The 24,500-nt window shown below is 56.3% G+C and overlaps 1 protein-coding gene across 1 annotated transcript in view; it reads left to right on the top strand.

The window, feature by feature from the left end:
* The first annotated feature begins 415 nt into the window (after positions 1-415).
* ABCC1 (ATP binding cassette subfamily C member 1 (ABCC1 blood group)) overlaps positions 416-24,500 on the top strand; it is a 132,437-nt gene continuing 108,352 nt past the window's right edge. Inside the window, exon 1 of the mRNA XM_062179593.1 lies at positions 416-488. Within this exon, the coding sequence (XP_062035577.1) occupies positions 441-488 (48 nt within the window). The 5' untranslated portion in view covers positions 416-440. The remainder of the gene's footprint in view (positions 489-24,500) is intronic.

The following is a 24,500-nucleotide window of genomic DNA, read 5'->3' as shown; positions in this document are numbered from 1 at the left end:
TTGCCGGCCAGGTGACCCCAGGAAAGGCGCTGCACCTGCTTCGCTTCCATGGGGTGAGCGGCGAGGGTCGGCGCACGCCCCCAGAGGGCCTGTTCTCCGCTGGGCACGCACGGCGAGGGGCCAGACAGGACTCCCAGCCCCCCGGGGGCCGGGGGCCGCACACGTGGCTCCCAGCCGCCCCAGCGCGCCCGGCAGCGCCGAGGGTCCCCGCGCCGTCCGCGCTGCCCACGCCGGGCCGCGCGAGGTGAGCCGGGCGCCCGGGCGGGGCGGGGCGGGGCCGCCGCATCCCCGTGACGCGCGGGCCAACCAGGCGGCGTTGCGGCTCCGGCTCCGGCTCCCTCCGCCGCCGCCGCCGCCGCCCGCCTTCCCGCCGCCGCCGCCAGCGCCGGGCCCGTCCGCCCGCCGCCCCGAGCCCGCCGCCCGCCGCCCGCGCCGGCCGCATGGCGCTCCGGAGCTTCTGCAGCGCCGAGGGCTCGGACCCCTTCTGGGTACGTGCAGGGCGGCCGCGTGGGGCCGGCGGGCGGAGGGAGGCCGGCGGGCTGCGAGCGAGGCCGGCTGGCGAGGGCGAGCGCCGGGCCCGCGCCCTGCAGCCGGCCTGGGGGGCCGGGGGAGGAAACTTGGGCGACTCGGTTCGGGGTGGGGGTGCGGGCAGGCGTGAGCCCTATTTGGGGCCGGGGCCTGGGCGGGAAGGAGGCTTGTGTGTTTTAGGGTTCCCTTCCAGGAGACTGGGGGTTACAAAGTCACCTTCCCAGGACCGGGGGGGGGGACGCTGGAGATGGGGCAGTTAAAGGGGGTGTCCCCTGCCTCTGCTCGCCCATCTCTTTTGTGGGTGAGGGTCTCCCCTTTGAGCAGAACACCCCAGGGGTGAGCCAGGCCGGGGACGGTAGACAAGGACTTCCCACCGAGCGGGCTGGGGCTTGGCCTGTCACCCCCGGGTTTGACATCGCCCTCCTCCCCTGAGGTTTCATGTTGTCATCGTTTTCTGTCTCTGCTTACATACTGCTCCCGGGAAGTTCAGGGCAACAGGGGGAAAGTGAGGGAAGAAGGGGGCTGCCTCGGGGTCAGGGTGCAGCCGGGGGGAGCCCAGCACGCGCCGCCCAGACCCCTGGGTTTGACTCCCCCCAGGCGGGTTTCTCTGCAGACCCGAGCCGCTGGGTCCTTTCAGTCCACTTGCTGTGGCTCAAGCCCCAGCGCTTGGAGCTTCCGTGTCCCTCTAATGCGATTTGTTCCTCTGCTCCAGGAGGGGGCACTTGGGGCGTCCGGCTGTCTCGATTGTTGGTAAACCCAGCAGGCCAAATCTGGACTTGGTCGTTCGTCCCCTTTTGCTTAGGAACCGGGGAGACCACGCTTGGCTCTTAGGAGCGGGTGGTTGGCACCCAGAAGTACTATTTCCTGTAGGCTGCGGGGGGTGGGGCAAGGCTGCTCTCAGGACCCTGCTGGCAGGCCGTGTTTTTTTTTGGGGGGGGGGGGGTGTCGTTTGGGTTGAGGCAGCCGCGTGCCCTTGGCCACGTCTGTCGTCTTGAAGGTAGCCAGGTTGTAGTTTGCTGCCGGGTTGGGAGCAGCACGCTGGTTTCGGGTTCCCGGTCTGGGTGTGTTGGGAGCTGTCTGCACGTGGGTTCTTGTTCGCAGACAGAGGCAGACCTGTGGATTGTGTCCTGCTTAGCTCAGCGTCAGTCACAGGGAGACCAGCTCTGCCAGGTCCCACATGGAGGTCTGATGGAGCCTGGCTGTGAATTCTGGTGTCCATTTTATGCCGAGTAAAAGGAAGAGGGAGGGCAGGTGGCCCTATGTGGCGTTCCGTGCCCGGATCTGTTTTATCAGTGGCAACTGGCCGTCGGTGGCGAATGAGTCTCGTGGGGGGTGTCCCCTGTTTGTTTAGCTTAAGATGGTCATCCAAGAAATCCAGTTGTATATGTGTGTGCTTGAGATTTTATTCATTTCTTTGAAAGGCAGAGTTGGAGGTCTTCCATCCACTGGTTCACTCCCCAACTGCCCGCACTGGTGAGGGCTGGGCCAGGATGAAGCCAGGAGCCTTCATCCAGGTCTCCCACGTGGGTGCAGGGGCCCAAAGATCTGGGCCATCCTCTGCTGCTTTCCCAGGCACATTAGTGGGGAGCCGGATCAGAAGTGGAATGGCTGGGGGTTGGGGGCGGTTGTGTTTTTTATCCTTTGGAGGACTTTGGCTAAAGAAGTTGACAGGTGTGAGATTTTGTTTGGTGCTAAGTGGTAGCTGACCTTCAATCTGGCCAGTCCCCTCTCCTCCCCGAGTCTTTGGCCTTGCAGACTTGCTCTGCCTCCCTCCCTCGGAAATCCTAGACTTTGTGGATGGCCCAGTTTCTGGAGGACCAGAGTTTGAGGGTAGGCCGCAGGGGAATCCAAGCCTCCTAGAAAGCAGGCAGCTTCTCTGTTTGTTCAAGGCCAGGAGGCATAACTGTGACCCGGAGCAAACAGCTGGGCCTGGGTCTCGGTTTCCTTATCTGTAAAATGGGCACAGCCTCTTAGGGTTGTTGTGAAGCAGGCACAAGTTCGTGTGTCAGCGGCTCGGCTTTGCCTTCCTCAGAGATAAATGATGGTTGCCATCGTTCCAGGTCCGAAGATGAACTTGTGCCGAGGTCCTTGTCCTTCCCCGGGGACTCCTTCTCCCTTCAGCTGTGGGGCTGTGCACCTGCCCCTCACCCCACCCCCACCCCATGCATGCCTGACTCCTGTTAGAAATCAAGGGAGCTGGCCCCTGTGGGACTGTATCCACCGTGTCCCTGGGCCAATATCTGCCACTGAGCCCTCAGGAAATGTCCAGAAAAACCAGTATGGAGAAATGGCCATGCTGACTTATCACCTGCACAGCAGCAAAAGCCTGGGTGTGTGCGAGCAAAGAGGAACTTTGTTATGGAAATGGAAAGCCCTGGTTTGCTTTGTCCCTGGGTGGGTGGGGGTGATGGAGCCGCTGGGAGGGGCTTTGAGGTTGGTGTTCCAGTGATGGTTAGAAAAAGGTCGTGGGCTTTGGCTTGTGGGGTGAGTTGGTCCCAGGGCTGCTGGTTGCCTTGGAGATGCCCCGGGACTTTGTCCAGCCCAGGAAGCCCCTGATCATTGGACTGAGCGGCCGTGGTCTGGGGGAAGAAGACTGTCTTTTTTTTTTTTTTTTAAACAGGCAGAGTGGACAGTGAGAGAGAGAGACAGAGAGAAAGGTCTTCCTTTACCGTTGGTTCACCCTCCAATGGCCGCCGCGGCCGGCGTGCTGCAGCCGGTGCACCGCGCTGATCCGAAGCCAGGAGCCAGGTGCTTCTCCTGGTCTCCCATGGGGTGCAGGGCCCAAGGACTTGGGCCATCCTCCACTGCACTCCCTGGCCACAGCAGAGAGCTGGCCTGGAAGAGGGGCAACCGGGACAGGATCCAGCACCCTGACCAGGACTAGAACCCGGTGTGCCGGCGCTGCAGGTGGAGGATTAGCCTATTGAGCTGCAGCGCTGGCCAAGAAGACTGTCTTAGGAGCGATTAGAAATTCCTCTTGGGGTGATGCCTCCCAGCAGCCTGTGACGGAGGGAAGGGACCTTGGTCCCTGCCTTGGATGGCTGTTGAGCCTGAGGCCCAGGGCCGTGTCCTGATGGGAGGGGATTCGGGGTCCCCCAGGGGGTTGCCCCTGGCCACAGCTCATCCACCTGTTGGGCTGAGACTCCTGGGAGGCTGCGGGCTCCTCTGTAGTTAGGCCTGGAGGTGTCTCACCTCTGGAGTGCGCTGGTCAGGGACCAAAGCTCCTTTACAGGTGTTTGTTGATGGCGCTGATCCCTCGTGGCCCCAGTTTACCATGTCCCCAGAGGACCCGGGGCTCCCTCCCCCGGCCCTCCCAGACACAGGCCGACACCGGGCCGTGCTCCACTCCCTTCGGCCCTTCCTTTTCCGTATCTGATGGGTCAGCAAGTGCTGTCCTTTCCTTCACAAAGTATCCAACACTGCCCGCTTCTCAGGGCCCGAGCTCCCGCGGTGGCCCCGGGCACCGTCCGCTGATTCCTGGATTTGAAGCCGGCCTTCCCGCCTCCCTCGGACCTCTGCAGCCTAGTCCCAGGGCAGAGCTGGAGGGGTGCTGTAGAGAAACAGAGCATACCGTCTCCTGCCCAGATGCCTGCCGGGGCTCCTCATCCCTCTCCGGGTGAAAAAGGAAGCACTCACAGTGATCTCTGGCCGCATCTTGTTTTCTGTCTTACTGTGCTCCAGCGACCACGTTGGCTACCCTGCCAGGCTCCTGCCTCAGGGCCTTTGCACTCGCTGTTTCCATTGCCTGGAATGTCTCCTTACCTTTGAGTCTTTTTCCTTTTTTTTAAAGATTTATTTTTATTTGAAAGGTAGAGAGAGCAAGTGAGAGAGAGAGAGAGAGAGAGAGAGAGAGAGAGAGAGGTATCTCCCATCTGCTGGTTCATTCTCCAAATGGCCAAAATGTCTAGGGTTGGTCTAGGCCAAAGCCAGGAGCTCCCAGCACTGGGTAATCCCAGCACTGGGCCCGGTATCTGGTACTCAGTCTGCCCACGTTGAAGGAATGCATGGTTTTCAGGTGGGATCGGAGCCTCTTCACAGAGGTCCTGAGGAGGAGGTGGGCGCTCAGCTGTGGGGTGAGATGCTCAGAGGCTGAGCCTGCCAGCGCCCACGTGCAACCGTTGAGTCCCACCGCAGCCCCGGTCACCTCCTGATAGGAGCTGAGGTCTGCGCTTCACACCGGGCAGTTAGATCTGGCCCTCCTGGGTGCTGGCCTAGCTTCATTTCAGTTCTGTGAATTCCCCGTATTTACTGATTGGAAGAGTTCGCAGAAACAGCTGGTGTCTGGCCTCAGTGAAAAACGTGAGGATCCGAGCTCTCCGGGGCTGCTTGGTGCTCAGCGGGGCCGCCCCCGACAAAACAGGCTGCTGCAGGCTGCGGTCCTCGGCGTGGCAGCCTTCCTCGAGGGGCCAAACAGTGCTTGGCCGGTCTGCCTCCTCCCTGACGTAGCCCCCCTGGCCCTGTCGGCCTTGGCCTCACAGCTCCTGCTTTGAAACCCACCCGTACTCCGCGTCACGACTGGGGTCCCTCTGCCTTGCTGGTCGGACGGCACCATGGCCGGGTTCCACGTGGTCGTGGGGGCAGGAGGGGATGGGTCAGCTCGTGGTCACTGCCTCCCTGCCCGAGGAGTTGGAAGCGGGCATCTCGTTGGTAGATTGTCTCCGGATCTTCCCGGCTGGGTGAGGCCTTGTTTTCCTGTTTAATGGTCGATAAAATGGGTGCTCATGAAAGCTTGCCTGGCCCTGGCAACCGCAGCTGAAGGGGTTGGGGTCATGGGAAGAGCCCCAGGTGCCCGGGGCAGGTGCACCCAGCTTGGCAGGAAAACAGGGCGAGCTGCTGCTTCAGTGTGGAGGCTGCACAGGGAGGAGGCGGGCAGGGCTTTGGAGGAAGCCAGACCGCGGGGCTAGGGGTGCGGCTGGGGCGGGACCCCCTTTCTCAGCTGAGCATTCCTGGGGCGGGGGTGTGGGGGCTGTCCTGGGGCTCAGGATTGTAACAGCATCCCTGGCCTCTGCCCCCCAAGATTCCAGGAGCACCTCCTCTGTGACAGCTGAAGATGCCGCCAGACCTTGCCCCGGGTCCCCAGGGCAGGTGGCACCACAGCTATCGGTGCAGAGAGGGAATGTGGAGGACTTTCTGGCGAGACTTGTGTCCCACATCCCTGCGTTTCCCTAGGAGACTAGGCTGTTGAACCTGTAGTCTAATTGGCTTACTGGGGTTGCCTTGGAGAAGCTTAATGAGATGTTAAGGAGGTTAAACTCCACTTAGCAAGGGAAGGAGCCGCTGCGCCTGTGTGACTGTTGGCTCTCGGCAGGCAAAGCCTCTTTGAAGGCCTACCCCTTCATTTGTGACTATCCCCCCACCCCCGTCCCGGACTAGAGCACAATTAGAAAGTGGAGATGCTACTTAAGTGTCCCCTTGGCTTAATTGTGGGCTTCATCTCCTGGGGAGGTTGCCAAGGCCTGGCCAGTGGGTGCTGAGGCCCAGGGAGGGCAGCCCCAGGCTGGCCTCCTGGAACCTTCCAGCAACTTCCCCCTCCTGGCTCCGAGTCGTCTCTGGGAGAGCTTGTCTGTGTTTTGTGTTGTCCTCAAGGTAGCTCCTTGCTGGGGAAGGCCCCTCATGGGAGGGCTCTTAGCAAGTGCCCGAGTTTCCCAGGGAGGAGAACCTTAGTGTGGTGGTTCAAGACCGTGGCCCACGCCTGCACGTCGTGGTCAGTGCTGTGAAGACCTAGCCGGGAAGCGCCAGGTCAGGTGGCGAGCCACATGGAGGGCATGTATGCTGAAGGCCTTTCGGGGGGTGTGACGTTGACCCGCAGCCTCAGAGGCAAAGCTGGCCGTGGCAGGACCTGGGGACAGGGAACAGTCCTCGAGGTGCGGTGTGGTCAGAGCATCATGGGATTGAACTCCAAGGAACCACAGAGCCTGAGCCTGGTCTCATAAAAATCTTGGCTCGAGTGCTCTGCACAGCGCATAGGGCGCTGGCACAGGGATTTGGGGGCCTGGCAGGGCGGAGTCCTCGGATCCATTTGTGTTTGAATGACTTGCCTTTTTTTTTTTTTTTTTTTAAAGATTTATTTATTTGAAAGAGTTTGAGAGACAGAGAGGGAGAGACAGAGAGATCATCTATCTTCACTCTCCAAATGGCTGCAATGACCAGGGCTGGGCCAGGCAGAATCCAGGAGCCTGGATACTTCATACAGGTCTCCCATGTGGGTGCAGGGGCCCAAACACTGGGTCCATCTTCCACTGCTTTTGCAGGTGCATTAGCAGGAAGCTGGATGGGAAGTGGAGCGGTGGGGACCTGAATCTGCGCCCACATGGGATGCCGATGTTGCAGGCGGCAGCTTAACCCTCTGCACCACAGCGCCGGCCCTGAGTCTTTGCTTTTTAAGATGAAGTGTATCCAGGTCTCATCTCTGAGACCTGTAGGTGTGAGCTTCCTGGGTGGTTCCGTGGGATTCCCCGCGCCCCGGGGACCTTGGCTTCTCACAGCCCGGAAGACGATACACTGCCTTCTTTTGAGTTTGCGATGAGTTTCTGCAGATTACTAGACAACTCTCTTAAAAATAGTTGTTACTGAATTAATTGACCTGACTGATTTGCATGAGGAAAGCCTTGCACTCCGACTTTGTGATGGTTGCTGTTACTTCGGAAAGGGTGAGCAGGGAGCAGGTGTTCCGCCTACCCGTAAGGACGCCCACGCGCCTGGGTTGAAGAACCGGCTCTGGCTCCTGACCTGCTAATGCAGACTCTGGGAGGCAGCCCTGGTGGCTCACGGGGGTTGGGTTCCTGGGTTGCTTTTCAGGTCTCCCAGCTTTGGCCCTGTCTGTTGTGGGCATCTGGGGGAGAGAACCAAGGGCCGGGAGAGCTCACTCTGGTTCCCTAGCTGCCTCTCGAGTAAATGAGATAAAAAATGGTGAACACTCTAGGAGAATATAAAAGGGAAACTGAACATTCGAAAACTTCCTGCCTCTGCCCTCCGTCTGCAGTAGCCGTTAATGATGATCCTTCTAGAAAAAGTATCAAGTCCATAAAAATCTGTAAATAAGCACACGGATGTGTGTGTATGTATAATCTTACTTCCTTCTCAGATGGGTTCCTATTCTGCGTACTGTTTGGTATCTTGTGCTCTTCACTCAAAAAACCAGTCTTGATTTTTCTCCCCTTGTTAAGTCTATGCAAATCGAAAGAAGGAAGGAAAGCTTTTTTTTTTTTTTTTTGCAAGCCACAGTTTGCCTGTTCACCAGGCCCCTCTTGGTGGCTGGTGGTTTAGAGGCTTTTTTTTTGGCATGATTGAACATGGTGCAGTGACATGTTCTTGGACGCTGTGTGTACATGTATGTAAACAGATGTGACTGACCCAGCAGGATGAGCCTGCACGGGGCAGGGGTCCGCGATGAGAGATCCTTGTTTTCAGTTTGATGGTTAACTGCCAGGTCCACTGGACCCACCAGCATTTATTAAGCACCTGTTGGGTTCCTGGTCCAGCAGCGCACAGAGCTTCCCTCTAAGAGGGATTTTGCCCAGTGAAACCTTACATTCCAGAGGGCTTAAGTCAGGAGACCTAAGTAGTGGTTTTGTTACAATTTTTAAAATATGTGTTTTTTAAACATTTTTTTGACTTCCCTATTTTAAAAAATGCTTTAAAGTCAATGATCTAACAATGTGTAAACACTTTACTCATTATCTCGCTATTCTGATTCAATTTTTCCACATAAACTTTTACTTGAGTCGTGTAGAGTGTTCCGACTACAAGAAGGGCACATATTCTGGGGACAAAACAGGCAATAGAGAGAGATCTAAATTAAACTTGGACCTACTGCTCTTGGGGCTAAGCGGTAACCACAGTATTCTTGCATTCCTCTCTCTGCAGTCATCTTGTTTGAATCAAAGTGGATGATAATCATGACTGTGCTGTTTTCACTCGCCATGCCCTGTCGTCACTCCCACAGAATCTCAGGACTCCTTGGTAATAGTTGTCCAAGACACTCAGTTGGAGACCGGCTGGCGTTAATTCAGCCATTTCCTGTCAATGACCGTTGGTGGCGTTGAATTTTATGTTTTGTTCCACTAGCAATGCTCTAGTAAACATTTCTTGTACACAGGCCAAAATGATACCAGTTTTTATTCTTTAATACCTGTGGGCTGGTTATGCTCCAAAAAGGTGGTGGCAAATCCTTTCCCAGCCCCTCCCGGTACTGACGGCGGCTGAATTGTGTTGAGTTCATGGTGACGAATATTTTTTCGTTTGCATTTCCCCTGTGGTTAGAGGCTGAGCAGCCGGCAGCACCTTCCCCCGTGGCTTGTGTCTTCTGCGCTGGTCTCTCTGTGTCCTCCTGGGCTGCACGTAGAAGGGTTTTTGTCTCCTTCCTGTTGATCCGCAGTCTGTCAGTCTATAGGGGTCCTTGCCCCTTTGTCTGTAACGTTTTACCGCAAATACTTTTTTCTTAAAGTTCATGTTTTCATTTTTGATTTTAACATAAAAAAAAATCAAAGGTTGTGTGCGCGGATACACTGGAGCAAACCAGCTCCAGAGCGTGTGTTGGGAGGGCTGGAGAAAAACTGCTGTCTCACTCATGGAGTTCTTAGTCCTTTGCAAATCAGTGCATTTCTGGAGTGCAAGAATCCTCAGTCGTTTCTTAGATCGAACTACATGTAAAACTTCCCCTTGCCTTGTCCCTTTAAAGAGGCTTTTTAAAGGTTTATTTGAAAGGCAGAGAAAGGGAGCCAGAGAGATCAATATTCCATCCACTGGTTCACTCCCCAAATGACCACAATGACCCGCGCTGAGCCAGGCTGAAGCCAGGAACTCCATCCAGGTCTCCCATGGGAGTGACTTGGACAAGCACTTGGGCCATCTTCTGCTTTCCCAGGGAGCTGGAGCAGCCGGGACTATCCGGTGTTCCACGTGACGGCTCGAGCCACTGTGCCGTGACACCAGCCCAAGTCTCCTGTTCTCCACACAGGATGAATTCTTTGTGTCCGGCAACGTTCAGTGGAGGGGCAGCCAGCGCACCACCGTCTCCCTGGACAGAGAGCCTCCGGACGCTCTGTCTCATCGGTCTGTGTATTCTTCGTATGTTTCTCCGCCAGTTCCGATGGTAGTCTCATCCACACCCCCCGGCATCAAACTTACATGCTGGTGGGAGGCGTGTAGTCTGCATCAGAGCTCTCCATCACTGCCCACTCCCACCTGAATTTGCTCATCCCAGCCACTCCTGTGTGGCACTGGTAGTTCCTGGCTGGTCTGCGCTGGCCGCCATGTTTCCACCCCACCCCCTTTTCTGCCTCGAAGAACAGGTGAGCATCTCCGGTCTCCAGGCTTCAGGTACTTGCTTTTTTGTCCATTGCCATGTTAACATTCCAGTCTAGTCCACGTTTGCGTGTCGTTCGGCAGGGCTGTGTTTATAGATCACAGACCTCTTCATAACTTTGTGTCTGTATTTACTGCTGTAGGAACTTTCCCAGGTTCCTCCTAGAACCTTGGTAATTACACCTTTAAATGTCGATCAACCTGCCCGCGTGTTGGTGGACTGTAATTAGGACCTGTGGTTTGACCTTTGCGTGGTCATGGGTTTTTCCATTTTAGGATAATCATTGCAATGACCATGTCATAGTGACAGCACCTGTTGGCTTATTTCCTTAGAGTATATTCTTAGGAGTGGATTGCGTAGCTCAAAGCATTTGAAAAGCTTCCTCTCTAGCTGTTGCCTTGTGTGTTTATCCAAAAAGGGTTGGCTCTACTCTCTCTTCTAGGAGCGTCTGAGGATGCCTGGTGTTTCTGGGATGGTGCATGTTGGTGACAGGCTCATCTCGGTTCCCTCCGGATGGCCTGCGGAGGCTGGAGGTATCCGGTGCTGGGAAAGGTGACCTGGTGCTTATAATTAGGTTGGCTTATCTGGGAGCCCTTTGCTAAGGCCTCTCTAATTTGTTAACCCACAGTCTGGGAGGAAAGGCATGTGTTAGATCAGATCCCTGTGTTTTTTTTTTTTTTTTTTTTTAATGCTTTACATTTTTTTTTTTTTATGTATTTGGAAGAGAGAGACTGCAGTGCAGTTCAGCAGAGCCACCTTTTTTTTTTTTTGAAGATGTATATTTGAAAGGCAGAGTTAGAGAGAGAGAGAGGGAGAGAGAGAGAGGTCTTCCGTCCGCTGCTTCACTCCCTAGTTGGCTACAAAGGCTAGAATTGCGCCAGTCCGAAGCCAGGAGCCAGGCACTTCTTCCATGTCTCCCATGCGGGTGCAGGGGCCCAGGGTCTTGGGCCATCTTCCACTGCTTTCCCAGGCCATAGCAGAGAACTGGATTGGAAGTAGAGCAGCCGGGACTCAAACCAGCGCCCATATGGGGTGCAGGCGGTGGCCTCACTTGCTATGCCACAGCGCTGTGGGGCTGCCCTTTACATTTGTCACCCCTGAGATTGATGTTGGAGGCAGAGCCCTGCCCATGCCTGGGTCACTGCCCTTGGTGTGGGCAGGGGCTGGAGAGAGGACTCACCTCAGGGTGGCCTGATTCATCCGGGTGTCCCCACGGCAGAGCACCTGTGGCAGTTTAGGTTCATCCAAGCTGTGGCTGGAGGGGGTCTCTCTGTAGAGAGTGCCCCAGTCTGGGTGCAGCAAGCCCAGGAGGGTTTTGGACAAAATGAGTATCGAGGGTCGGCTCTGAAGTGGGATTGACGTGTGGGGAAGTTCACACTGTGGGTTTTATCTGCGCTTGAGAATTGGGGAAGCTTGCTTCGCCACCCCAGTCATGGCACACGCACGAAGCTGGGCTGTGACAGCCGCGTGCTTTGAAAGTTCCAGGGTTTCTATTACTGCAAGCACGGTGGTGAGTGAGTTAGCCAGCAGGACTTTTTCTTGGTCTCTGATGTGATCGAGGTATGATATGGCGTGATGGGGTGTGGGACTAGGCACAGGAAAGGTGAGGATTCTCCACCTTCCCACTCCACTCGGGTGGATCTTGCTGGCAGGTGCTGTCACACTCAGTCTGGCTTCCCCACCAATCCTGGATGCGCAGCACCCTGGGAAGACGCGAACGGGACCCCGTGAGCACACGTTCCTCACCCTGTCTCCCGTGGCTCGCGTATCTTGGATCCGACCCATTTTTCTGAATCAACAGGTAGTTTACTTGGAGATGAAACGCAGACGGGAACCTAGTGAAGTACTTGGGCTAATAATTGTTCCCTCTTGAGGGGGCTGCTCTCAGCCTTGTTTACCTCTGAGTGCACTGAGGTCCCGGGGAGAAGCTGGGCTTGGGCAAGTGGACATCCTCGTCCCGCCAGATCCCCCACCGGGTCAGTACCTGGGCCGGGGCCCGTCCTGTCCACAGCCTTGGGGGATCCCCCAGGTTTCCTTTAATTGGCCTTGGTGCTGGGAATCCAGAGGCGTGCAGTGTCTGGTTCACTGCCTTCCTTGAGTGGGCAAATAGGCGGAAAGTCAGAACCGTGGGGTGCAGTGGGAGGAGCCACGTGGCGCACTGCGGTGGACAGTTTGGGGTGGCTGGATGGAGAAGAGGGCCCCTTGAGTGCGGGGGGCTATGTTATGATCAGAGATTGTCTGTATGTGGTAATGTGGCACAGTGGCTTAAGGTGTGAGCTTATTTCTGTGTCATGACATCATGGTCCTCGAGATGGTTATAGGCTCGGGCTCTTCCCATCTCTTTGCTCTGCTGTCCTGGGGTGCTGCCCTCTGCAGACCTAGATGGTGCACCCCCACGTGCCCCTGTGAACCGCTGGGAGGGGGAAGGAGGGTCAGGATCCGGAGGTGGCCCACAGCTCTGTTCTTCACATCCCATTGGCTGATAGCCGGTCACCTGACTGCATATACCTGCAAAGGAGACTGGGAAATGTAGTTTCCTTTCTGGACAGCTTTGTGCCCAGCTGATTATGTTACTAGTGGCTGAGGGAGAATGGATATTGGAGTGCAGCCAGCAGTTTCTGCTACATAGGCGAAAGCAGAAGGTGAGCGTGTTCTAGGCAGAGCATAAAGGACGTGCAGATGCCCCAGCCTGGCAGCAAAGGCCAGCGTGGCCGCGGGCTCAGATGGTAGCTTGGCTCCTCCAGGAAGTTTTGGTTGCTCCCCCTCCCCGCCTACCTGCCTAGGAATTCTGACAGGGGCGTTGGAAGCACCGTGGAAAGGACCAGTGACTAAACCAATTCTAGCTTCTGCTTTATGCATGTCGTACTGTGTCACTTTGGTAAGAGGTTTTGGGTTTTTATGTTTTTACTTTTATTTTGTTTGAAAGGCGCAGAGGGAGAGAGAGAATATGAGAACGTACACTCCGGGGCTGGTGCCGTGGCGCGGAGGTTTAAAGCCCCTGTCTGCAGTGCCAGCATCCCATATGGGCACGGGTTCAAGTCCCGGCTGCTCTGCTTCCGATCCAGCTCCCTGCTATGGCCTGGGAAAGCAGCGGAGGATGACCCAAGTCCTTGGGCCCTGTACCCACATGGGAGACCCGGAAGAAGCTCCTGGCTTCAGGTCGGCTTAGCTCCAGCCACTGTGGCCTTTTGGGGAGAGAACCAGTTGATGGAAGACCTCTCTTTCTGTCTCTACCTCTCTCCATAACTCTTTCAAATAAATAAATCTTTAAAAAAAAAAAACAAACACAGAAATCTCCCATCTGCTGATTGACTTTGCAAATGCCCACAAAAGCCAGGACTGGGCCAGGGCAAAGCCAGGGGCCAGAAACTGCACCCGGGTCTCCCACATGGGTGACAAGGACCCAACCACGTGAGCCATCACTGCTGCCTCCCAGGATGCATCAGCAGCAGGGAGCTGGGTTGGCAGTGGAGGAGCCGGGTCCTGAACCAGATGCCCAGCTGCAGAAGGTGGGAGTCCCCAGCAGCGTCCTAACATTTGGCGTCAAGAAGTAGAAATCCTGGGGCCGGGGCTGGGGCGTAGTGGATTAAGCTGCCTCCTGTGTTGCTGGCATCTCATGTGGGTGCCCATTCAAGTCCCAGCTGCCCCACTTCTGATCCAGCTCTCTGCTGATGTGCTTGGGAAAGCAGTGAAAGGTGGCCTGAGGGCTTGGGCCCCTGCACTCCTGTGTGGGAGACCTGGATGGAGCTCCTGGCTGTGGCCTGACCCAGCCCTGGCTGTTGGGGCCATCTGGGGAGTGTACCAGTGTGTGCAAGATCTGTCTCTCTCTCTGCCTTTCAAATAAGTAAAATAAACTTTTTTTTTTTTTTGATAAATAGAAAGCCTGACATCCCCCTCCTCTGTGAACTAAACATAATGATTAAAAAGAAAATGTTGGGAATTGGATTACTTCTGGAAGTTGCTGGCATTGGCTTAGCGCTCCAGTGGCATGAGGGCTGAGGTCTTCCTCAAGGCCTCATAATGGTTGCTGTGGCGCTGTCGATCACATGTATGTTCAGGGCAGGAATGGGGGAGGACCACACCAGCCTCGTCCATAATTGGAGGAAGTCCAGTCGTTCCAGCCAGTCCTTGTTCCTGAACTGCAGACTCATGTCTAGGGTCAAGGCAGGCAGGAAAAGTGAGCGCTGGCTTTGTGCTTCCCAAGTGGGAGACAGAAATTGGGCCACTGGGCGAGCTGTTGAGTAAGGCAGCAAGTGGTATCTACTCCTTAGTGGTCTTTGAGTTTTTAAACCTTAATAAATTTATACCCAGATTTATTTGGAATATCTGTGAAGACACAGATTGGTCACATTCACGTGTTCACCTGGTGGCTGTTACAGAGAACAGAATGTCCCTCAGTGTCCGGGAGACTCGGTCCCAGCCGCCCGTTGGGTACCACGACCAGCAGGTGGTCAGGGCCCTAATGTAAAAATGGCATAATATTTGCATAATTAAGAACATCTCCCTATATGCTTTAAAACATTTCTGGGTTACTTATAATAACTAATACAGTGTCAGTGCTAAGGAAATAGTTGGTATACTGTGTTGTTTAGGGAGTGAGAAAGAAAAGAGTCTGTATGTGTTTGGCACAGTGTTTTTTTTTTTTAATTTTCATTTATTTTTTTTTTTAATCTCTTCAGTCTGTGGTTGAATCCATGGCTGTGGAACCGATGAATGGTGAAGGCTGTTCAAAGAAACAAAGATCCTTTTTTTTTAAAAAGAGATTTTATTATTTGAAAGCATAATGACAGAGAGAGAAATATATCTTCCATCCGCTGGTTCACCTCCCAGATGGCCACAATGCCCGTGGCTGAGCCATGCCTAAGTCAGGAGGCTGGAACTCCAATCGGAGTCTCCCACGTGGGTGCAGGGGTCCAAGGACTTGGGCCGTCTTCCACTGCTTTCCCAGGCGCATCAGCAGGGAGCTGGTTGGGAAGTGGAGCAGCTGAGACTTGAACTGGTGTCTATATGGGATGCTGGCACCACAGGCAGTGGCCTAATCTGCTGTGCTACAATGCTGGGCCTGTCGTAGAGACACTTGCAAGTCCTGTAGATGAGGGGGGGAGGCGGTTCTTACCCTGGGTAATGCTGTCCGCTTGCCAGTCGTCACAGCCAGGGGAGGGAGTTGGTGCTGACAGGTCGTGGGTAGAGGCCAGGGGTGTGCTGAATGCCATACAGTGCCCAGAACGGCCCCCTCCCCGTCCCAAAGCAAAAGCCCGGCAGGCCCCAAGCCTCAGTAATCCTGCAGTTGAGAAACCTCGGCCTGGGCTGAAGCCTCCTCGTTCTAGGCAGTGCTGCTGTTTCCCAGTCTCTCTGCACTGTGTAATCGGGGGTCCCCCCGGGAGACTCGGCACCGTCTGTAATTGGGGGACCCCGGGAGACTCGGCACTGCCTGTAATTGGGGGACCCCGGGAGACTCGGCACTGCCTGTAATCGGGGGTCGGCACTGTCTGTAATTGGGGGTCCCCCAGGAGACTCGGCACCGTCTGTAATCGGGGGCCCCCTGGGAGACTCGGCACTGTCTGTAATCGGGGGCCCCCTGGGAGACTCGGCACTGTCTGTAATCGGGGGTCGCACTGTCTGTAATCAGGGGTCTCCCCGGGAGACTCGGCACCGTCTGTAATCGGGGGTCCCCCGGGAGACTCGGCACTGTCTGTAATCGGGGGTCGGCACCATCTGTAATTGGGGGCCCCCTGGGAGACTCGGCACTGTCTGTAATCGGGGGTCCCCCGGGAGACTCGGCACTGTCTGTAATCGGGGGTCCCCCCGGGAGACTCGGCACTGTCTGTAATCGGGGGCCCCCCGGGAGACTCGGCACTGTCTGTAATCGGGGGTCGGCACTATCTGTAATCGGGGGTCCCCCCGGGAGACTCGGCACTGTCTGTAATCGGGGGCCCCCCGGGAGACTCGGCACCGTCTGTAATTGGGGGTCGGCACCATCTGTAATCGGGGGCCCCCAGGAGACTCGGCACTGTCTATAATCGGGGGTCAGCATAGTTTGTAATTGGGGGTCCCCCCAGGAGACTCGGCACCGTCTGTAATCGGGGGTCGGCACTGTCTGTAATCGGGGGTCCCCCTGCGAGACTGTACAGCAGCAGCACCTGTGTCTGGCGGCGGCCTGCTGGTGGTCAAGCTCTGTTCCCACAGATGATCCTCAGGTCTCCCACAGTCCCGTGCTTGTCCTCATGTCGTCTCTGCGTGGGAGCAGGCGTTTGGCGCGGCAGTTAATCTGCTGCTCGGGGTGCCCGTGTTTTGCATCTGAGTGCTGGGGTTCAAGTCCCGGCTCCGCTTCCACTTCCAGCTGCCTATTAGTGTGCATGCTGGGAGGCAGCAGATCATGGCTCAGCTGCCCCGGTCCCTGCCACCCGCGTGGGAGACCTGGATTGAGCTCCTGGCTCTGGCCTGGTCCAGCCCTGGCTGCTGTGGACATGTGGGGAGTGAACCAGTGTGTGGGAGATTTCTCTCTGCCTTTCAAGTGGATAGAAATACATTTGAAAATGTGGGTGTGAATTCCTGGGGTGCCCCTTGTCGTGGCTGGTGAGGGGGCAGCTCCTGGGCCGTGAAGCTGCAGGGGTTGAAATCAGAGCCCCCTTTGCCAGGCGAGCTGAGTGCGAGTGCTTGACACAGAGAGGCCGCCGTGTGGTGGAGGGCGCCTCTCCCGAGGGCAGGAGGGGCCTGTGGCCTCCTGGTGAGCGTGGCCTTTGGAAAGGGCGATGCTTTGGCACGGAGGAGGTGTTTCTGCCTCCTCTCTGCCTGGGTTTGGCAAAAACAACCCAGCCCAGGCATGCACTTGGTGGAGACATGAAGGCAGCTGGTGGGCGGAGGGGATCAGAGGTCTGGTCTCTGGCAGCTTTGCCTGAGCTGGCCTGGCCAGGTGGCCTGCCCTCCCTGACAGTTCCACTCGGCATCCTAGCGAAGGCAGAGGAGTTGCTATGGAGGGGAGTGTGTGTGAGTGACTGAGAAGGAGAGGGGTAGAGGGGGTGGGAGAGGACACGATTGCCTTTCTCCAGGGGTCAGCATGGCTTTCGATTTTCCTTCTGGGATCTGGAGACTTGGGACGAAACCGCGCCTTCAGCTCAGAGAAGTCGGCCCAGCCACGTGTCATGGCGTCCGAGAGGCCACCAGCTGTGTGCTCCATGCCCACCTTGCAGATCTTTGCCTATGAAGATGAGGCCGGCAGTGTTTGTCGCGGCGGCTGCTGGCGGGACACAGACCCGTGTCAGTGACATGGAGACGGGAAGGAGCACAGTGCAGTGGTAGCTTCCTGCTCTCCCTCCCTCCCACTTCCCTTCCTTCCTCTTCCGGATGCTGGTCCAGTATTGTTGCGCTAAGTGCTGGGGACACGCACCATGGCGAGGGCAATGTCCACTGTGCCTGTCTCATGAGCACAGCTGTGTGCAGGTTTGGAGGAACAAAAGCAGTACAGAGCTGGGGCAGCGCTGCTGCAGGTCCTGGCTCTGATGCCTGCTAGCTGTGTGTGACCTCAGACCAGTGCCTGCCTCTCTGGGCCCCCATCCTCTTGTGTGCAGAGTGGAGATACTAGCGGCACCTGCCTTCACTGGACGAGTTCGTAGCTCGGCGCACGGTGAACGCGCAGTGCCGTTGTTAACATCGCTAGAGCATTGCCTTGTGTAGTGATCAGTCTCTGCTGTTACATGGCGGTCCCCACCCTCGTCCGAGGTGAACTCTGAGCATCAAGAAGCAGGCTATGGTGCCGAGAGTCCTGGGTGTTGACGTAGTTCCAGCTTGGGCTCCGACGTGGCCCTGGTTAGCCTCAAGTCCTCTGTGTGCCGTGGTCTCCTTGGCCTCGCTCAGGGAGTTTCCCATTGTGTAGCCAGGGGCGCAGGAGTGGCACCTAACCAGGATTTAATGAGCTGGTGCACGGAAGGCGTGAGTGCCTGAAAAGCCATCTGTGGACAAGGAGACGGACCCTCCCGTCGTCTGCTTAAAGATTGGTTTCATTTATTTCTAAGGCAAAGCAACAGAGAGAGGTGGAAAGAGAGAGAGAGAGAGCTCTTCCGTCCTCTGGTTCACTCCCTAGATGGCCGCACTGACTGTAGTGGCTGGGGCTGGGCCAGGCTGAAGGCGGGAGCCAGGAGCTGCATCCCTGTCTCCCGTGTGGGAGGCAGGGGCTGACATGCGTGAGCCGTCACCTGCTGCCTCTCGGGGTGCACATGAGCAGGAAGCTGGGTGGGAAGCGGAGTAGCCGCGAACCAGGCGCTCCAGTAGAGGAGGCGGGCGTCCCACGGGACAACTGAACCTCTGTGCCCCACACTTGTCCGCTGCATGGGGGCCAGAGAATGGGAGTCCCAGGTAGGTGGCTGGTGCCTGCACGTGGGCGTGGACAAGGAGGCCCCAGAATGGGGCTCTGGACCACCGACTCGTTTTTGACGAGATCGCGGGCCTGGTTCGCTCGGATCCTCTGGGCCTGGGAGTTGTTCTGGTTCTGCTGTCGCAAGCGGTCGAGCTTGTACTCCCAGTTCCTCTTGCTGCTGCTCGGGCTATTTTTGGTCTTGGCCTTTAAGCAGGGCTGGTTGGGTCAGAGGTGGGGGTGGATTCTCAGGCCTTACCCTGCAGGTGCTCTGGGTTGCTACTGAGATGGACTGGTGCGCCCCTTCTCTCATTGGCTGAGTCCCTCCCGTAGCAGCAGGTGCATTAGATGGGTGTTGGGGAAATTCCAGTGGATAGGAAGGAGAGACCCTGAGAAGTCTACGGAGAGACGATCACCAGTTGGGACTTAGTGCCTGGGACTGCTCTGAGCACTCTCAGTGCCACCCCGGGAAGCAGTGGCCGTGGAACAAAGGAGGCCGCGAGAGACGTGAAGGCACCAGCTAGTCGTGGCAGAACCGGGTCAAACCTGGCCGTGTGGCTCCATGCTGCCCTGTGAGCACGCAGGGGCTGAGGCAGACGGGCAGCTTTTGGAGTTGGTGCCCGAGATGGGAGAGGACCAGGCAGGAGTCCCCTTTTCTCCCCCTGGCATTTGAGGCTATCCTGGGGGGTGGGTGGGAAGGAGCCACACATGCCACAGGAGGTCCTGGGGCCGGGAAGGGCACAGCAGGGTGGGTCTGGAGGAGGCCAGGGAGAGAAGGTCCTTGTGAGGATTGGCATGACCGTGCCTCATAGTGCTTGGTGAGGCTGTGGTGCTGGGAGCCGTGAGTGACCCTCGCATGCTGGTGTTGGCCCCGGGCACCGTATGCACCACTTGGATTTCACTCTCAGAGCGGCTCTGGTGCAGGGTTAGTTAAGCCACCACCTGGGACACTGGTGTCCCCTGTCAGCCTGGGTCCAGTCCCGGCTCTGCTCCAATTCCAGCTTCCTGCTGATGCACACCCTGAGAGGTCACAGATGATGGCTCAGGTAGCTGGGTCCCTGCCACCCACTTGGCAGAACCAGATGGAGTTCCTGACTCCTGGCTTTGGCTCGGCCCAGCCCTGGCTCTTGTGGGTATTTGGAGTGTGAGCTAGCGGATGGAAGATCAATCTCTAACTCTCTGCCTCTTCAAATAAAATAAAAGAAAGAAATTAAAATCCTAGCCCTATGATGTTGATAGTGTGTCATTCCCATTTTATAGCTGGGGAGACTGAGGCACGGAGAGCTTGTGTGATTTGCCCTGGGGAAATGCAGTGGCGAAGCCGGCTCAGGCCTGGCTGTCCGGCCCAGGTCCAGGCTGTTGGGTGCAGCACCTCTCTGCCATGGTGATTGGTGTGTCCACAGTGGCCATCATAGTGACCTGTCCTACATCAGCTATCATGAGTGCTTCCCACGTCAGTGGCAACAACAGGAGGACCCAGGGGGCTGGCCCAGAGGGGTCTCTTGGCTGATCGTGGAGTGAGACAGATTAGATTGAAAGAATAGGTCGTCTGGGGGCTTCAGCCTCTCAGCGTGTTGCTTCCTGGGCTGTTGTCTGAGTGGTTACGGCCGGAGCAGCAGTCACACCCTGGTAGCAGTAGCATCAGTGGACTCAACCCCCTGACAACCACCGGCCCGCAGCTTGAGTGAGAGAGCCGCTGGGAGATGGCGTTACTCTTTCCACCGGATGCTGGGAGTCAGAGTGGTGGGGTGACTCTGCCAAGGCCACACAGCCAGGAAGCAGGAGTGCCGGGCCCTTGACCACTGTCATGGCCCCTCCTCCCAGCACCGCCTCGCTCCCTGCCCGTGACTGGGCAGAGATGGGGCAGAACGAGGGCCCCAGTTGGAAGAGACCTCAGGATGGGAGAGGTGTGTGCCAGGCCACCCCTCGGGACGGGGCACTGGGGCGTCCCCAAGGGGGTGTTACAGGATGCCAGTGGTTTTTCTAGTCTCCTGTTCTTAGCTGTCTTCAAAGGAGAGTTATAGAAATGTGCTCCCTGGGTTTCATAACACCCAGGAGCTTTTGCAACATGTGGGTGGTGCAGCGTTTTCCCCAGCGCTCTCGCTCGTGTAGTGTCCTGATGGGAAACCCTGAGGGAAGCTTTGTCCCCAGCACTTACAGCCTGGCCTTGGGCTGTACTTGTCACCTGGGCCTCCTTTCATTCTTTGTGGATCAGAGAAACTGGGAGAGACTGAGTGGGGGGTGAGCTCCCTCCTGCCGGTGCACCCCCCTCCCTCCCCACGTGGCCACAGTGGCTGGAGCCTGGATCCAGGGACTCAGTCCAGGTGTCCTGTGTGGGGGACAGGGACTCAGCCACTTGCGCCACCATGTGCTGTCTCAGGCTGTGCCTTGGCAGGAGCTGGACAGGGATGGAACCCAGGTACTCTGGGGGGGAGGTGGGCATCCTGGCCCCTCGGTTCTACTTTGGAGTGTAATCGCCACCCTGAGCGTGCTGGCCGCTATCTTCCTTCTCCATATTCTTGTCCTTCCCTCCTCTCCACGTCCATGTCCACGTCCACGTCCACGTCCACGTCCACGAGTCTTAGCATCCTGACCCGTCAGCTTGCCTCGCGTTGGACGTCCTCCAGGAAGCCTGTGCTGACCTGCCAAGTGGCAATAAAGACCAGAGCTTCCGCTGGTGGAGCCACTGGCCGCTGGCTGCCTGTAACACCTCTGGGCGGGGCTGTCTCCCGCCCCCTTTACTCCCCCGAGCAGCTTCCTCCCCCAGCTGGAAGGGTTGGGGTGCAGGTGAGGTCATCGGATGCGTGCATTTCGTTCCAGCCTTATCTCTGGAAGGCAGGTGTCATCCACCCCACTTCCTCCTTTGCTTTGTGAATTAACCCATTTCTCTTCTCTGGACATCTCCTGCCTTCTTTTTTAAAAAAAGATTCATTATTTATTTGAAAGGAAGAGTTATAGAGAGGGAGAGACAGACCCTGTGTCCACTGGTTCACTCCCCAAATGGCTGCGATGGCTGGGGCTGGGCCAGCCCAAAGCCCGGAGCTTCATCCGGGTCTCCCACGTGTGTGGAAGGGGCCCGTCGTTTGCTTACGTTTCCAGGTGCATTAGCAGGGATTTGGACGGGCTAATTCGGGATGCCGGCGTCTCGGGTCGGACGTAACCTGTCACACCTTTTGTGCTTTTAAAATCTTCTGTGTTAGCTGTGTAGGTCCCTGTCCCGCCTCCCATTCAGGACCCCAAGCTCCTTCCGGGTGGTGTCTGGGTGAAGTGCTGGTGTAAGCAGCAGGTACCTCAGGGTCAGTAGATTGGGGAGCAGGAGAGGGGCCTGGGAAAACTGTCAAGGCAGTGGCTCTCAGCTGGGAGAGCGCCCCAGGGGACATCTGGTAAAGTCTGGAGTCATTTTTGTTGTGGGAGCTGATGGGGTGGGGTTGGAGTGGAGGCCAGAGATGTCCCTAAGCTTTGTACAGTGAGCGCACAGGACGGAGTGATCGGCCTGAAGAGTCAGGGTGCTGGGCTTGGAAACCCTGGGTTGTGGGAATACGTAGTCAGGCTGTGGGCGACGTGGCAATGGGAAAAGGCTCTGCGCTGACAGATTTTTAACAAATACAAAGGAATCCACGTCTGGATGATGTCTCATCTTACTGAAGTGATGGACTGTTGTCTGTGTGCTTGTTGATTGTTTGGGGAAGTATTTCACAGGGAAGATGAAAATTGCTTCTTGTCAGAATGACCCTGGGTCTTATAAAGATTTATTTATTTGAAAGAGTGACACAGACACCGACTGACTGATCTTCCATCTGCTGGTTCACTCCCCAAATGGCTACAACACCCATTGCTGAGCCAGACTGAAGCCAGGAGTCAGGAGCTCCCATCTGGGTCTCCCACGTGGGTGGCAGAGGCCCAGGCACTTGGACCGTTGTCTGCTGCTTTCTCAGCTGCATTAGCCGGGAGCTGGATCGGGGCAGAGCCGCCAGGACTGGAATTGGCGCTGGTCCGGATGCCAGTGTTGTAAGCAGGGGCTTAACCTGCAGTGCTGAGCGCCAGCTCCTCTGTGTTCGTGACGTACCACGGGCCGTGTGAATGCTGTGATTCACATGCCCCATGGTCCCCAAGGAACCTAACGGCTCTGTTGGCACCTTCTCATCCACCTGCTTTATGTCCTTAACCCCGGGCAAAATATGGGCCCTGCACGGGGACCACAATGTTCTCTGCTCTTTGTGTGCCCATCGGCTGGTTCTGCAGGTCTTTTCTGAGTGTCTACCTGGCCCTGGGTACTGTGCAGTGGGAGGGGAGTGGGAGAGACAAGAGCATTGGCTGCCAGAGTGGGGGCAGAGCAAGCTGTGCAAGGTATAAAATACTTATCCTCCTCGGTTCCTGCTGTGGCTCCTGACTCCAGCTTCCTGCTAACGCAGATCCTGGGAGGCAGTTGTCTCTGCCACTCACGGGAGACCTGGGCTGAATCCCTAGCCCTAGCCCTTGTGGACGTTTGGGGACTGGACCAGCAGATGGGAACACTCTGTGTGTCTGTCCCTCTCTCTATCTGCATCTCTATCTCTTGAATAAGTTTTTTAGAAATTAAAAAATTAGATCAAGCCATTGGAAACTGCCAGCATTCAATAACTGCTGATTACTTTCTTGGGCAGTGCACGTTTAGATACTTTTCCATTGTTTTATCAAAGTTTAAACAGTATATGGGGCCGGCGCTGTGGCACAGCGGGTTAACACCCTGGCCTGAAGCACCGGCATCCCATGTGGGCGCCGGTACTAGTCCTGGCTGTTCCACTTCCCATCCAGCTCTCTGCTATGGCCTGGAAAAGCAGTGGAAGATGGCCCAAGTCCTTGGGCCCCTGTACCCATGTGGGAGACCAGAAGAAGCTCCTGGCTCCTAGCTTTCGATCGGCGCAGCTCCACCCGTTGCGGCCATCTGGGGAGTGAACCATCGGATGGAGGACCTTTCTCTCTCTCTCTGTGTAACTCTGACTTTCAAATAAATAAATAAATCTTAAAAAAAAAAAGTTTAAACAGTATGCAGCAATGGTAGCATACACAGTAATTTTTCCCCCAAGATTTATTTATTTATTAGAGAGGCAGAGAGAGAGAGATTGGTGTCTTTCATCTGCTGGTTCACTCTCCAGATGGCCTCAACTGCTGAAGCTGGGCCTTTCCAGAGCCAGGAGCCTCTTCCTGGTCTCCCACATGGGTGCAGGGGCCCAAGGACTTGGGCCATCTTCTACTGCTTTCCCAGGCCACAGCAGAGAGCTGGATCAGAAGTGGAGCAGCCGGGACTTGGACCGCAGCCCACATGGGATGCCAGCGGCACAGCCAGCGGCTTTATCTGCTACGCCACCAGCGCTGGCCCCACAGTAAAGTTTATAGAGCTGTAAACCCCTGGAAATGGGTCCGCCTTCCTTTTGTGACACGTGAGAGACTAAATTCCCGTAGGATTTTCTGGGTGGGCACTGAGCCTTCTTTTTAAGGCTCTGCAGGTGATCAGACTGAGCCAGGGCTGTGTCCTTGTTTCCTGCCCCCTCCAGCTTAGCAGTCTTTAAGCCAAGCCCCCGATTAGATTAGCGTGTGTGAGTCAGGCTCTGCCTGTGTTTCCTTTAGCTTAAGAAGCAGTTTCTAAGGGAGTTCATTGTGTCATTGTTTGGAATAGCAGAATCCTGGCAGCCGCCCAAGTGGTGCCGGTCCCCAGGGGCTGGGTGAGTGCAGGACCTTCCTGCTTGCACCAAGGGAGTGGGGAGAGAGGCTGTGCTTTGTCTACTGATGTGGAACAGCCTCTGAGGTCCAAGTGTTAAAAAATTCTTGTTTGAAAGACAGAAACGAGTGAGCACACATGTGAGCTCCTGTCTGCTGGTTTGCTCCCCAAATGCCCGCGACATCCGGGGCTGGGCCGGGCCAAAGCCAAGAGCCCAGAACTCAGTCTGGATCTCCCGCCTGGGAGGCAGGAACCCATCACTGCTGCCTCCCAGGGCGTGCATCAGCAGGAACCTGGATCGGAAATGCAGCCGGGATTCGCACGAGGCACCTTGGTAGGGAATATGGGTGTCCCAAGAGGGACTGCCATGCCTAACGCCTGTCCCCACACTCCAGATTTGAAGTGACATCTAGATACAGTCGGCTGGCTTGTTTGGCGTGATACCGCTTGTGTAAAGAAGGGGACTGGTGAAAATATGTTTTGGGATTGGCACAAAGAATTTGAGAAGGATCCACAAGAAATTCAGGAATGGGCTGTGTGTGGGGAAGGAGAGGGAGGCAGAGTGATCACCTGTACATACACACCCACACACAGCAGGCACCCACGCATACACACAT

This window comes from Lepus europaeus, chromosome 21 (assembly GCF_033115175.1).
Source record: "Lepus europaeus isolate LE1 chromosome 21, mLepTim1.pri, whole genome shotgun sequence".
Classification (NCBI taxonomy): domain Eukaryota; kingdom Metazoa; phylum Chordata; class Mammalia; order Lagomorpha; family Leporidae; genus Lepus; species Lepus europaeus.
Note: the sequence above shows the minus strand (reverse complement) of the source record. Positions and strands in the feature narration are given on the sequence as shown.